Source organism: Budorcas taxicolor, chromosome 24 (assembly GCF_023091745.1).
Source record: "Budorcas taxicolor isolate Tak-1 chromosome 24, Takin1.1, whole genome shotgun sequence".
Classification (NCBI taxonomy): Eukaryota; Metazoa; Chordata; class Mammalia; order Artiodactyla; family Bovidae; genus Budorcas; species Budorcas taxicolor.
The window spans coordinates 31,425,806-31,440,265 of record NC_068933.1 but is presented as its reverse complement, the minus strand read 5'-3'; the positions used below and the strand labels follow the sequence as shown (position 1 = coordinate 31,440,265).

At 41.9% G+C, this 14,460-nt stretch overlaps 1 protein-coding gene across 1 annotated transcript in view; it reads right to left on the bottom strand.

The window, feature by feature from the left end:
- Nucleotides 1–14,460, bottom strand: part of KCNU1 (potassium calcium-activated channel subfamily U member 1) — a 143,143-nt gene that overhangs the window by 58,794 nt on the left and 69,889 nt on the right. The window contains exon 19 of the mRNA XM_052661510.1: nucleotides 11,924–12,032. Within this exon, the coding sequence (XP_052517470.1) occupies nucleotides 11,924–12,032 (109 nt within the window). The remainder of the gene's footprint in view (nucleotides 1–11,923; nucleotides 12,033–14,460) is intronic.

The window sequence follows — 14,460 nt, the reverse complement described above, 5'->3', positions numbered from 1 at the left end:
ACTTTTTAGCACTATCTGCAGCAATATTTCAGAGGAAAATAAGTAAAATATCTGTTCCTTTTCATCTAGCAGCAGCCAAGATCTCAAGGAAAAAAAATAAATAAATAAGAAATATGTAATCCCCATGGTGTAATCCTAGGGTATGGAAAGTTACTTCTCTTAAATACCTCCCTCTGGCGTAATTGACTTTTCATGTGCATTTTAATAATGATATTTCAGCAGGTTGCAAGCAAGTTTTTTTTTTTTCTTCTGTTGTTGTTGTAAATTATGGTTTTGGGGAAAAAAAAGTGTTATAAATCTAATTACATTTTCACTTATATTAACAAGTCAGCACAATCTTCTAGCACATTTACCAAGCAATTCCAATATTTACAGCTGACCTAATTGGTTGTGGGGTAGAAGCAATGTGAAATGTTTTATCGTCCCAGTAGCTGCGCATGTGCTGAAGACAGCTGCTAAGGTATAAAGCTGCCTGGTGACTCTGAAGTTTTGCCTGCCTCGAGTCTGCCTTCACCAGCCAGTTATAGAACAGGAAAGAAAGTGGGAGGGAAAGAGGAAGGGGTTCTGGGGTGGGGAGAAGAGGAGCTTATTAAAGATGTCTTCTCTGAATCCTTTTTTGGCAAGAAAGTATTTTTCCAGTTACTTGGGGCTGCTACAGACTCAAAAGTTTACTTGCTATTGGCAAGTTTGCATGAAAAGGTATAAATACATGAAAGTCAATAATATCTTGAAGCTAAGTTGAGGCCAATCTTGGCCCTGCTCTTGAGTTTCACAGTCAAAGCCTGTGTGGTCTTTAGCAGGGGTCCCCAGCCCCCAGGCCATGGACTGGCTCTGTACCGTGGCCTGTTGGAAACCAGGCTGCACAGCAGGAGGTGAGCATGCTGAGCAAGCAAAGCTTCGTCGTATATACAGTGGCTCCCCATCCCTCGCGTTACTGCCTGAACTCCTGGCAGTTCAGCGGTAGCATTCAATTCCCATAGGAGCAGGAACCCTACTGAGAACTGTGTAAGCAAGGGATCTAGGTCGTGTGCTCCTTATGAGAATCCAGTGCCTAATGATCTCAGGGGCAGCTGAGGTGGTGATGCTAGCCCTGGGGAGTGGCTGCAAACACAGATTATCGTGAGCACTCTAAATGCGATGCACTTGAATCACCCTGAAACCATCTCCACCCCCATTTGTGGAAAAATTGTCTTCCACAAAACTGGTCCCTGGTGCCAAAAAGGTTGGGGACCACTGGTCTTTAGGACCCAGGCACAGGTCTAACATAGGTTGGAAATTCTTATATTCTCATGTCATTAGAGAACAGGCTGGAAACAAAAAAGAAAAAAAAAGAAAAGACTCTGAAGGATAGTTCAAATAGTATATATTGATGAAAACAGGGAGTAGCTGGAGATTTTGAGTCCCTGAGCAGAGGCGATGGTGGACATCAGAGAGCCCAAAACGCAGAATGAAAAGTCTGAGGCAATTGCCCAAATTGCATTTCATTTTCCCTAGAAATGATGCCATCTCCTTAGTCCCTGGATAGCTTTTCTAATCTCAAATAATTTCTTTTTAAATTGGAGTATAATTGCTTTACAATGGTGTGTTAGTTTGCTGTACAAAACACTGACTAAGGCTCTCGCAATCTTCACCCTGTCTGGTTGAGTTAGCTGCTCTTTTATATATGACTGTACATGATGAGGTCTCATCCCTACCTTTTAGAAGATTATAAATAAGAAGAATGAAAACATGCAAAAACCAATTACTTAATTCAAATAAATAAATACATTTGGTAATGAATCAGTTGTCCTAGTATTTTTATTCTGGGTCCTGGACTGCTTCCGCATCTTATCATCTAGCTAAATCAATGGAAATTTCCATACCCATAAGTCCTAGGAGAATTTGACTTCATTTTTCTTAAAACCTGTCCACATATTCACAAAGAGGTTTTAAAAAAGGCCTTTATCCCTCTTTGATTACAGCCTTCTAAGTCAAACAGACAGGGAGAGAAAGACAAGAATAATGAAAGGAATATGTTGAATTGTCCAGGCATTACTCTGACACTTTTATGAAGCCTGAAGCTATTTCGTCTTCTAGTTTTAAGTAATAAGAATAAAATATTGTTTGTTAACGTAAAGAACTCATTTATTCAATACATATCTGATGAATTATTCCTATACAGGCAGACCTCAGGGATATTTTCCAGTTCAGTTTCAGACTACCATAATAAAGCAAGTATCACAAGAAGGCAAGTCACGCTAGTTTTTCGGTTTCCCAGGGATACAAAAGTTATGTTACTGTCATCTATTAAATGTGCAATTGCATCATGTCTAAAAGGTGTGCATCCCTTAATTAAAAAATATTTTATTGATAAAAAATTCTAACCATCATCGGAAACTCCAATGAGCTATAATCTTTTGCTGCTAGAGGGTCCTGCCTTGATGCCGAGGGCAGCAGATTGATTAGAATGATAGTGATTTCTTAAAATGAAGCAACAATGAAGCATTTCTCTGGAGCAGGCAATGCTGTTTGATGGCATTTTCCTCCTGGCAGAACTTCTTTCAAAATTGGAGTCAGTTCCCCCAAACCCTGCTGCTACTTTATCAACTAAGTTTACTTACTATTCTAAGGTCCTTTCAGCCATCTTTACCAGGAGTAGATTCCATCTCAAGAAAGCACTTCCTTAGCTCACCCACAAGAAGCAACTCCTCATTCATACTAGTGTATCATGGGACTGCAGCAATTCAGTTACATCTTCAGGATCCTTTTCTAACTACTTCTCTTGCTCCTTCTACCACATCCGCAGTTAGATCCTCCACTAGAGTCTTGAACCCCTCAACATCATCCATGAGGGCTGGAATCAACTTCTTCCAAACTTGTGTTCATGTTGATATTTTGACCTCTTCGCATGAATTGTGAATGGCTTTAACAATGGTCAGTTCTTTCCAGAAGGCTTTCAATTTACTTTCCCCAGATCTGTCAAAGGAATCACTACGTACGGCAGTGACAGCCATACAGAATGTACTTCCTAAATAACAAGACTTGAAAGTCAGAATTACTCCTTGATCCATGGGCTACAGAGTGGATGCTGTGTGAGCAAGCATGAAGACAACATGAGTCTTATTGTATATGCCCATCAGAGCTCTTGGGTGACCCAGGTGCATTGTCAATGAGCAGAAATATTTTGAAACAAATATTTTACTAAGAAGTAGGTCTCCACAATGGAGGAAATACTCAGTAAACCCTGTGTAAAGAGATGTGCTGTTGTCTAGATTTTGTTGTTCCATTCAAGGAGCACTGAGGGTAGATTTAGCATAATTTTCATATAAAAGACCCTAGGATTGTCAGAACAGTCAATGAGATTTGGCTTCAACTTAGAGTCACCAGCTGCCTTAGCCCCTAACAAGAGTCAGCCTGTCCTTTGAAGCTTTGAAACCAGTTTGACTTCTCCCCTCTAGCTATCAAAGCACTAGGGCATCTTTATATATATATATATATATATATATATATATATATATATATATATATATATACACAATACCTATATATACAATATATAACTATTTCATCCACACTGAAAATCTGCTGTTTAATGCATTCATCCTCATGAGTCATCTTGGCTAGATTTTATCGATCCCTTCCTGCATCATCACTTGCTGCTTCACCTTGCACTTTATGTGATGGAGATGGCTTCTTTCCTTAAACCTCATGAACTAACCTCTGTTGACTTCAAACGTCTTCTGCAGGTTCCTCACCTCTCTCAGCCTTCAGAGAATGGAGAATTCTGGATTAGGCTTTAGCTTAAAGGAATGCTGCAGCCAGTTTAATTTTCTATCCAGACCACTAAAACTTTCTCCATATCAGCAATAAGGCTGTTTCACTTTCTTATCAACTGTGTGTTCACCAGGGTAGCGCTTTTAATTTTTTTCCAGAACTTTCCCTTTGCATTCTCAGCTTGACATTCGGTACAAGAGGCTTGGCTCTGGCTCTGGCTCTGTCTCCCTCACTAAGTTTAATAATTTCTGGGTTTTGATTTCAGGCGAGAGATGGATGGCTCTTCCTTTCACTTAAACACTTACAGGCCACTGTAGGGTTATTAATGGGCCTAATTTCAATATTGCTGTGTCTCAGGGAAAGGGAGGCCAGAGCAGAGGGTGAGAGATGGGGGGACAGCTGGTCAGTGGGATAGTCAGAACACAGACATTTATCAATTAAGTTCACAGTCTTATACGGGTGCGGTTCACGGTGCCCCAATTACAATAGCAGCATCAAAGACCACTGATCACAGGTCACTACAACAAAATAATAATAGAAAACTTAGAAATATTACAAAAATTATCAAAATGAGATACAAAGTAAGCAAATGCTATTGGAAGAATAGCACCAATCCATGTTGGTGCGAGGTGGCCACAGGCCTTCAATTTGTAAAAACAAATAAATAAAAATAAAGAGAGAAAAAAGAGCAGTATATACAAAGCACAGTTAAAGTAGACTTGTCTGTATGGTACTTTGCTGGAGCCTGGCACACTGCTTCTCAAGAAGTCAGATTTTCACCAATAGATCTGAGACAAGAACAAGAAAGGCACTGTTTGGAAATTCCAAAAGAATGAATCTACTCATTCTTCTCAAATTTTTATTCTTTTATTCCCTGAAATGCTCTTTCATCTATCTTTGATACTCAGGCTCACGATGCTTCAGTTCAGTTCAGTTCATTTCAGTTCAGTCGCTCAGTCGTGTCTGATTCTTTGTGACCCCATGGACTGCAGCACACCAGGCCTCCCTGTCCATCACCAACTCCTGAAGCTTACTCAAACTCATGTCCATTGAGTTGGTGATGCCATTCAACCATCTCATCCTCTGTCATTCCCTTCTCCTCCTGCTTTCAATCTTTCCCACCATCAGGGTCTTTTCAAATGAGTCAGTTCTTCACATCTGGTGGCCAAAGTATTGGACTTTCAGCTTCAGCATCAGTCTTTCCAATGAATATTCAGGACTGATTTCCTTTAGGAAGGACTGGTTGGATCTCCTTGCAGTGCAAGGGACTCTCAAGAGTCTTCTCCAACACCACAGTTCAAAAGCATCAATTCTTTGACACTCAGCTTTCTTTATAGTCCAACTCTGACACCCATTACTTAGGAAAAAACCACAGCTATGACTAGATGGACCTTTGTTGGCAAAGTAATTTCTCTGCTTTTTAATATGCTGCCTAGATTGGCCATAACTTTTCTTCCAATGAACAAGCGTCTTTTAATTTGCTTAAATATATCATTTCTAAATGTGTCTGTGTTTATCTTTGTCCCTACCCCAATATCTATACCTATAATTGAACACAGATATATTTGTATCACTGGTTTTTTTTTAAACTTTTTATTGAGACTTGATGAAGCTGCTTATTAAACTTCCTGGCCAAAATACACCCCTGCTAGTGATACCTATGTGTCAATTGAATATCAATTGAAATGAGGAAGGCATCTTCAGAGGTTCTAAAACATAAGGCAGGAAACCAGAGCACTGGGAACATAAGGGCTTCCTGGCCTCTGAAGAAAGGTAATTCTGGGAGATTAAATGCTGGTTACACAGTACTAAGCAGGTGTGGATTTTTAGAAGGCGATGTGAAATCCTACAGTAAGGCGATACTCAATAAGCATGTATGAAGGAAAGAAGCAAAGAATGCTTCTGATTTACCAGTAATGGGCCATATTTTATGTAAACAGAGAAGTCTGTGCCTGTCTAGAGGGAAAGTTATTTTAAAAGCTTAATATGGACAAAAGGGAGAAAAGTACCTACTCAGATAATCTCACTTGGTTAGCTTTGCAGAAAGATCAGACAAGGTGTGGAGAGAGAAGAACCACATATGGTGATTCATATCCAAGCTCCTTCCCCTGGAAAGACCCTGAAAGCTGGTCCTCAGTAGGAATTCAGACATCACTGAGGTTAAAAGGTGGCATTTCTCCTGTCTGGATCATCTGAAGCACAGAACTCAATAAACGTGAAGAGCTGAGACTAGAAAGAGAAGAAGGGCCCAGCTTCCTTTCGTAATATCTGTGTGTGTGTGTGTGTGTGTGTGTGTGTGTAGGGGGCATGGTACCTGAAAGTGAAAAGTTGTAGGGACAGACATCACAGGAGCCATGGCGGGCAGAGTATGCACTGGCCATCCTGATGGACTATAATTTGCTCAGAACCTGCTGTGAGATTAGCTGGAAGACCCTGGGAAAGAGCCGAGGAAGGAGCTGGAACCACAAAGGAAAGAGTGTTCTGGAGAGGACATGGTGAGCAACCAACAGACTTGGGCAAAGCGAAGTGAGTATGCCCATGGGAAGTACCACATCACAGACCTTCATTGGAAACCCTGATGACATGCTCCACTGAGCTGATGGTCTATGGTTGGTGGGCCATAGACAGTGCATGAAATTTGGGAAGATCTTAAACTTCAAGCCCTCTCCCCTTGAAGGAGAAAGAAACTAGTTGCAAAAGCATGAAAATCTACCAGCCAGAGAAATGGAGGCAGAGGGAAGTGGGAGGGGGAGGGGAAGAGTCACAGCAAAGGAACCCTTCGCTTGCTCGATTTTTGCTACAATCCTCACAACATTTCAATTCGGTTCTATTGTTATCTCTGCATTACAGATGAGGAAATTGATGGAGGGCTCAAGCCTGCCATGGGGCAATGAACACTTGCCTTCAAGAGCTAAGGCTGGGCTGGACATTTGGATAAAGAGAGAAAAAATAATATGCATGGCCTCTGATATCTCTAAAAAGACATGGAGAGCATGAAGACAAAGCTGACACTATTAATAGGCCCTTGGCCACAGGTTTCTCAGAGACAAAATGGAAAGGGAAGTTGTGTGGAAACGTATTTGGATTTCACCAGCATCTGTGAGATTTGAATGTGGCAGACCCAGAAGGAGGGCTTCTATGGAAGGGCCATCGTCCCAAAGAAAACAAACCTTTTCATTAGAGTTGGCCTCCTCTCCTGACCCAGATCCATCACACACTGCTTGAAAATTTCCACCTCTCCTTGTTTCAGTGATTAGCTATGTGTCCACTTGAGTTTATAAACATCCAACTTTTAAAAATACTGAAAGAGTTAGTGTGGTTATTCTGCTATTGGTCAGTCACAACATAATCTGAGTTAGTTGTATCCAAATGTTTTCTTTCTAATACCTAGTCAAAGCCAGCTTTCCTGAAAAAGTGGATTTTGATAGAGACAGGGAATAGTCAATATTGGGTTTGATCCCTGGGTCAGGAAGATCCCCCGGAGGAGGAAATGGCAACCTCCTTCAGTATTCTTGCCAGGAAATGCCATGGACAGAGGAGCCTGGCAGGCTATAGTCCATGGGCTTGCAAAGAGTTGGGCACAACTGAGCATGCACAGACATCATAGTTGTCATGAGCAACAGTAAAATGGACAGAACTCTCCCAAGCTCACCCCAGTGGGGTGGCCACGGGACAGAAATCAGAAGTGAAGGTAAAGGAGGTCCAAGAGAGATTGGTATGCATTTCTATTTATCACCGCATCGTGCATAGGTCTCATCTTTTCACCCTGAAAGAACAAGAGGAAATATTCACCTTCCCCCTTCTCAAATCACATGACCCCTTGGGTTTCAGGCCAGTTTCCCTGGTACGTTAGCTGGGAAAGAATCCGCCTGCAAGGACACAGAACACAACTAGTGTTTGTCTATTTGCTCAACAAACCATATTTAACTACCATCTATTAAACAGACTTTAGCATGCCAGCCTGAGATCTGAACTGCTATTTATGATATCGCTTGCTGTTGCTTTTTCTGTGGGGAAAGAAAGACACCAGGGATGCAATGAAATATTGAACTATAACTTTTGAGTATGTTAAGGCTGTCTGAACTGCCTCGGGGACTAAGAATAGAAGACAGTATTTTCTGAACTTACCAGGAAACCCACTGGTGGTCTGAAGATTCCATCTTTAAAAACACCAAGCCCACTGTCAGCAAACCTATAAATAACTGTATGCTGTTTTGGAAATGTGCATGTAATACTATCAACACATCAAAAATGGGTTACAAGTTGCACCTATCACACATTTTATATTATTTCCCCAATAATGCCTACTCATCTCTATTAACCCATCAAGTCTATTTTACCACTGGTGGTTGTTTCCCAGGACATATGTTTGCTAGTTTGCTGGTTGGAATTATCTTTGCCCTACAAAAAAAAGAACCACAACAAACCCCCCAAAACCAGAAAACGAAACCCACTCTATTTTATAGTCCTAAGTGAGAGCAAGATGTATTCTTGATCCCATTAACACTGGATTTCAATCAACTGAATTGATCACTCCCTTGATGAAATATCACAGAAAATTCACCCACAAATGGCATTTATCTATCGACATGCATACAACCATCTATTCAGCAGTGTGGCTTTGATCAGTTTCTTAACCTCTGTAATTCATGAGAATTTGTCTTGCTTTTTAATTAAGAGGTGGAAGATGATTAAGCATCCTCTTTAGAGATAATCTGGATGGGACACTATCACTATCCTTGACTTTCTTTAGACGTAATCAGGAACCCCTAGTCATATAGAGGGCTGATGGGTCCAGTCTGCAGATAGACCAGGCCATGTGCACCAATTCTCCTTTTTTAAAAATTGGGGACATATGTACACCTATGACTGATTCATGTTGATGTATGGCAGAAACCAACACTACATTGTAAAGCAATTATCCTCCAATTAAAAATAAAAAAGACATTACTGGAGTATAGTTGATTGATAATGTGTTAGTTTCAGGTATACAGCAAAGTAAGTTCAGTTCAGTTCAGTTCAGTTGCTCAGTCGTGTCTGACTCTTTGCACCCCCATGATCGCAGCACGCCAGGCCTCCCTGTCCATCACCAACTCCCGGAGTTCACTCAGACTCGCGTCCATCGAGTCAAGTAGTTACATATATATATGTATATATATACACACACACATATATCCACTCCCTTTAAAAAAATTTTCCCTATAGCTTATCTATTTTACATATATTTTATATATAGTGCGTGTATGTCGGTCCCAATTTATACCCGTCCCTTATCCCCTGATAACCATGTTTGTTTTCTATATCCATGACTCTACTTCTGTTTTGTAAATAAGTTCATCTGCAGCCTTTTTTTGTAGAGCCCACATATAAGTGGCATCATATGGTACTCGTCTTTCTGTGCCTGGGGATCTCTAGGTCCATCCATGTTTCTGCAAATGGCATTGCTTTGTTCTTTTCATGGCTGAGTAATATTCCATTGTATATATGTACGGCATCTTTTTTTATCCATTCCTTTGTTGATGCGCATTTAGGTTATGTCCATGTTCTGATTAGTGTAAACAGTGCTGCAAGGAACACTGGGGCTCATGTATCTTTGAAGTACGGTTTTGCCCAGGAGTGGGATTGCTAGGTGTTATGGTTGTCCTATTTTTAGTTTTTGAAGGACTCGCCATACTGTTTTCCATAGTGGTTGTACCAATTTAAATTGCCACCAACAGTGGAGGAGGGTTGTTTGTATATTTTCTGATGATGGCCATTCTGACTGGTGTGAGCTGATATCTCATTGTAGTTCTGATTTGCATTTCTCCAATGATTAGTTACAATTTTCCTTTTAGGTGCCTGCTTTACACCATTTCCTTATTTATCACAAATAATAAAGAAATTGAAGACAATGGGGAAAATGGCCATGATTCTGTCCTTACAGCTGTGTTAAAGAATGGTGAGAAAAGTCAGAGAAACTCAATAGCTGAAACTGGATTTTCTGTGGGTTCTCATTATCCACGACTTGCCAGTCCTCTTGTATCACAGGGAAGACACAGGAAAGAATAAATGAAAGTATAAACGTGGTGGAGCATTTTATGTGTTGTCACATATGTTGTCTTTACAGTCACAAAACACTTCAGATTGGAATGATGTTTTTGCAACAACTTCGCATTAATACAAATGTAACGTACATGCATATATTCACACCTGGGCAATACCAACAACCAAGAGTGTGTTCTTGAGAAATCCGAGACATTGTTCCTCACTCCATCATACATTCCCACCTCTAGTCAGGCTACTCAGACACGGAGGGCTCCATGTGTTCCCCACGACTTACCCGTGTCACAGGATTGAGATCCCATGCTGTTATCTTTCTCCCAATCCCACCCCACTTCCTACAGGAAACACTCTGGAACAATCCACCCAGCCCTCACTGACCTCTTCCTCCTTGACCTCTTGCCAGAATCATCAGTGTAGCCCTGGAAGGGATGCTGCCTTATATGGCCTCAAATTAATTTATCTGAATGCATCTGGTATACCCAACTAGGTTTCCCAGGGGCTGAAACATGATTTCTGCATCTAACAGCACACCTAGCAGAGTGCCTACTTAGTGCACAGAGCTGCTCAATGCATTGTGCATTACCAACCATTTCAAAGGAGAAAGGGGGAGTTCCCAGCAGTCCAGTGGTTAGGACTTTGCACTTTCATTGCTATGGCCCTGAGTTCCAACGCTGGTCAGGGAACTAAGACGCTGCAAGCCATGTGGTGAGACCAAAAAAACAGAGAACTGTCTACAAATGCCGCTGCTAGCTTGTGAATGTGAGTAAGGCAAAATTCCTCAGATTCCATAGACTCTTTCCTCCAAAAAGTCTGTAATCCTTTCATGTAGATCACCTCACTTAGGTTTCATAAAATCCTGGAATAGAAGGCAATAGCATAGAATAGAAGAACAGAGAATGTAATTTCTAGACTGTTACATGCCTCTCAGAAAGCACACCACCAAGAGACGGCACCTTTGTGGCTCAGACGTCTGACACCTGCCTCACCTGCTGGACAGGTACAGCAAAACCTCTCTTAACCAGACCCATCTATCCAGAACCCTCCAGTAAACAGAAACCAGACTACTCATGCATTAAAAGAAAGACTTGGATTATAAATAAGATCAAGGATTTATTTCAAAATCTACATCTTTGGAGGGCTCTGCACCTACCATGTATACAGCAGTCCAATTTCATACACCTTCCCACATACAAGAACTGATCATTACAATAATATGGAACATTTAACGAATGCTTACTCTCAGCCAGGAATCAAGTAAAGTGCTTTAAATACCTCGTCTCACTCAGTCATTACAAAGAAGCTCAGGGTCTTCATCACTACTATACTCACTTAAATCAGAACTGAGACACCAAGAAGTAAAGCAACTTGCTCAAGATCACACAGCTTAGGACCAGTGTTTGCCCTTAACACTGTGTAATGCCACAGCACAATTTCTATGCTCTGCAGAAAATGTAATATTTACTCATAGCCGATGACAATTCTCAGTCGTGAAAGATTTTCCTGGTATATTACAGCTACTAAGTTGAAACGTTGCCAATACACTACAGAGTTATTTACAATAAACTCGGGGGTGATAAAATGTTTGCATCAGCCCTCTATTTAAAAAGTAACTAAACAGATCACACACTCTTCACCTACAACCCTGAATTCAGCTTAATCAGGGTTTTCATGGACTAAAGAGATGTAGGAATTTGAGTAGGGGAGAGAAAATTTATTGGCCCTATTTTGCAGACCTAAAACCAAAAACCATCATCAATTTCTGTCTCTCATCAATTTGCTCAAAATAAAGGGTTGGATTAATAATAGAAAAAAGAAAAAAAAACTGATGAAAGAGCTGAAATCTTGCCCTGACACACATTTCCAGAGTACGTAGGGGTGATCTGAGTGAAAACCGGGTGCATAACCTTTGGTTGTCATTGGTAAAAATGATTGGAACAATCCCGGGGACAGGTATATTTGCTTAGCTAAGTGATATTGGGAGAAGCTGTGATGCATTCATGTTGGTGAGGAACAATTGCGTTAGTCAGGATAGGAGCTGATAAAGCTAATATTCCTGTTTAAGTCAAATTTTTGTTGCCCAGAGATTCTTAAAAACTGATAGGGAACTAGGGTTCTCTGAGGTGCTTACTTGGTAATAACGCTCAAGTCGCTAGAGAAGCTCATATGTGCTTCTGAGTAGGGGTCCTGGGGTCTGCAGCATTCCTCCTGGCTGTCTCTCATCACCACGACCGTTGTCCCTGCAATGGCAGAGCCATCCTGGTGAGTTGGCATAATACCCCTTCATTCTGGACTATACCTATTGACTGAGACAGCTCTCCATCCTTGACTATGGAGAGGCTGAAAATTTCAAGCTATAGTCTAGATCTAAGAGGGTGGTTGGTAGAGAGCTCTTTAATTTTCCTCTGCAGAGTTAGAGAGTGGGTGAAATGATTGTGAAGGTGTTACTACCATATGGTCTGTTTAAAATAAGTACACATTGTGTACTTTCTTATGCATTCTGCACCTTTGTAATCAGTCGTTCCTCCCATCTCACCCGAGTGTAGCGTCTGGGGAGCCTTCTGCTGCTAGCACGGTCTGCAGTCACTAGGTGCGTGCTAAGTTGCTTTAGTCATGTCCAACCCTTTGCGACCCTGTGGACTGTATCCTGCCAGGCTCCTCTGTCCATGGGATTCTCCAGGCAAGAATACTGGAGTGGGTTGCCATGCCCTCCTCCAGGGAATCTTCCCGACCCAGGGATTGAACCTGTGTCTTTTATGTCTCCTGAACTGGCAGGCAGGTTCTTTACCCCTAGAGTCACTACAGGCTCTAAGAAAATATCTCAGCCAAGTCCCCTCCTCCCTCCCCAGATACTGGTCAGGCTGAAATTCATTGTCCTCCAATTCTGCCTCCTCTTACTTCATTTTTCCTTCAAGGCTTCTTTTCTTATTTTAACTTTGAAGGATCTTGATCTTAACACGGGATATGTCGCAAAACATGTGTGAATTTCCACATCTGGAAACAACACAAGAGCAGATCACCTTCTCATCTGCAAAATGGGGATGAGAATGGGGCTTCAAAGGGCGGTTGAGGAGGATGAACGCACGGACGGGTGACACGTAGTCTTTAGATGAGCCACAGGAAGCTGCTTGGAGGTGGAAAAAAGCAAAAACCTGACACGTGAGCCGCGACTCCTTCCTGCACCCACATGGTGTTACTCTATCAGGCCCCTCTTATTCCAGAGCAGAGATTTAACCTAGGAATCCTTTCAAAGCGCTGGGCTAGGAAGCCATGCTTGCTCAGTAAGAACTGACACTTGGTACTGTGATGAAAAGTAGCATTCTAAAGAATGCTTTGGAAGTTAAATGCATTTCTTTCACTATTCAAAAATCCTGCATGATTTGCTTTCCTGAACCTGACTGCCAGATGATCGGAGAGGGGGACATTGCCCGGGAAGAAGTTATCAAGGAGATGGACAAAGTCAAAGGAGAACCATCTCGGCTACTCCTCCGCGGCCACCCACTTAAGTGGAGAAAAGATACACATTTCCTCCTGGAAATCTAAGACTCTCTCTGTGCTGAGACTACTCAGAATGCAGAGTTCCTCTGGGACAATCCTTTAAGCCCGCACCTCACCAGGTTTGGGACAATGGCAGACAGAACGAGCTACAGAAATATTCTACTATCCTTTTTCTTTTGATGTAATTCCTTCTGAGCCATTTTAATCTACAGAAAATATCAACTGAGTCAAAACACACTTTGGAAGAAGAAGGACATCCTTTGCAGATGTGATCTGTCGGCTTAAATCAGCAATAATTGCGTCATACAGGTGTGCTAACAGCCAGGTTTGGAATAAGATCGCTCCTGCCTGTAATCCTCAGAAAGCCTTCACTTCATATATGGAATTTTGATGGGGTTTTGAGGTTGATTCCTGTTTCCTTATTCTGAGGTTACTTTTGCCCTGGGTGGGAAAATGGCTTAGGAAGGGAACTTCTGAAGAAATATCTGAGTGAGGACTAGCGTTTTACCAACCACCAGCCTTTAAAGGCTAGCCGGCTTAGTGCTCCTGATAGAAAGTGAGCTGTGGAATGTAAAAGGCAACAAGCTGAAACTGGCTGGAGAGCAATGGAACTTTCGGGAAGCCTCTGCTTTCTCAGAGCCTCACTCTCCAGCAGACAAAGGGTGCCAGGTATTAAAAAAAGGTGGGGGGATGGTAGGTGGGTTCAGTGAGTACTAGGCATGGACCCATTATCAGCTTGTTTTCCATTTTACTGGAATTGGATGGATTTATGATCCCTGACCCTGCTTTAGAGATGAAGAGCCACTTAGGAACACCTGTGCTCTCTCCTACCCACGGCCATTGGTGCTGCAGGAGAGCTCGGACGACTTTTAGCCAAGCTAGAGAGGTGAGCTGCTTGACTCATTACAGAAGTGAGAACTCAAGCTTCGGCGTTTGGAATGCTCATCCCCGGGGAACACTGGCTGGGCTGACTCCCTTCTTAAAGAGGTCAATTAGTATGGGATGCAGATGAAAAAAGTGACCCAAGGCCAAATCTAAAGAAAACTATGAAGTAGGATAAATTCAAGCTAGGGCCTCCTGTTCAAAACATTTCTCATCGTTTCTGCCTGTCCCTGGGGCTTCCCTGACGGCTTCAAGTGTAAAGAATCCATCTGCAATGCAGGAGACCCG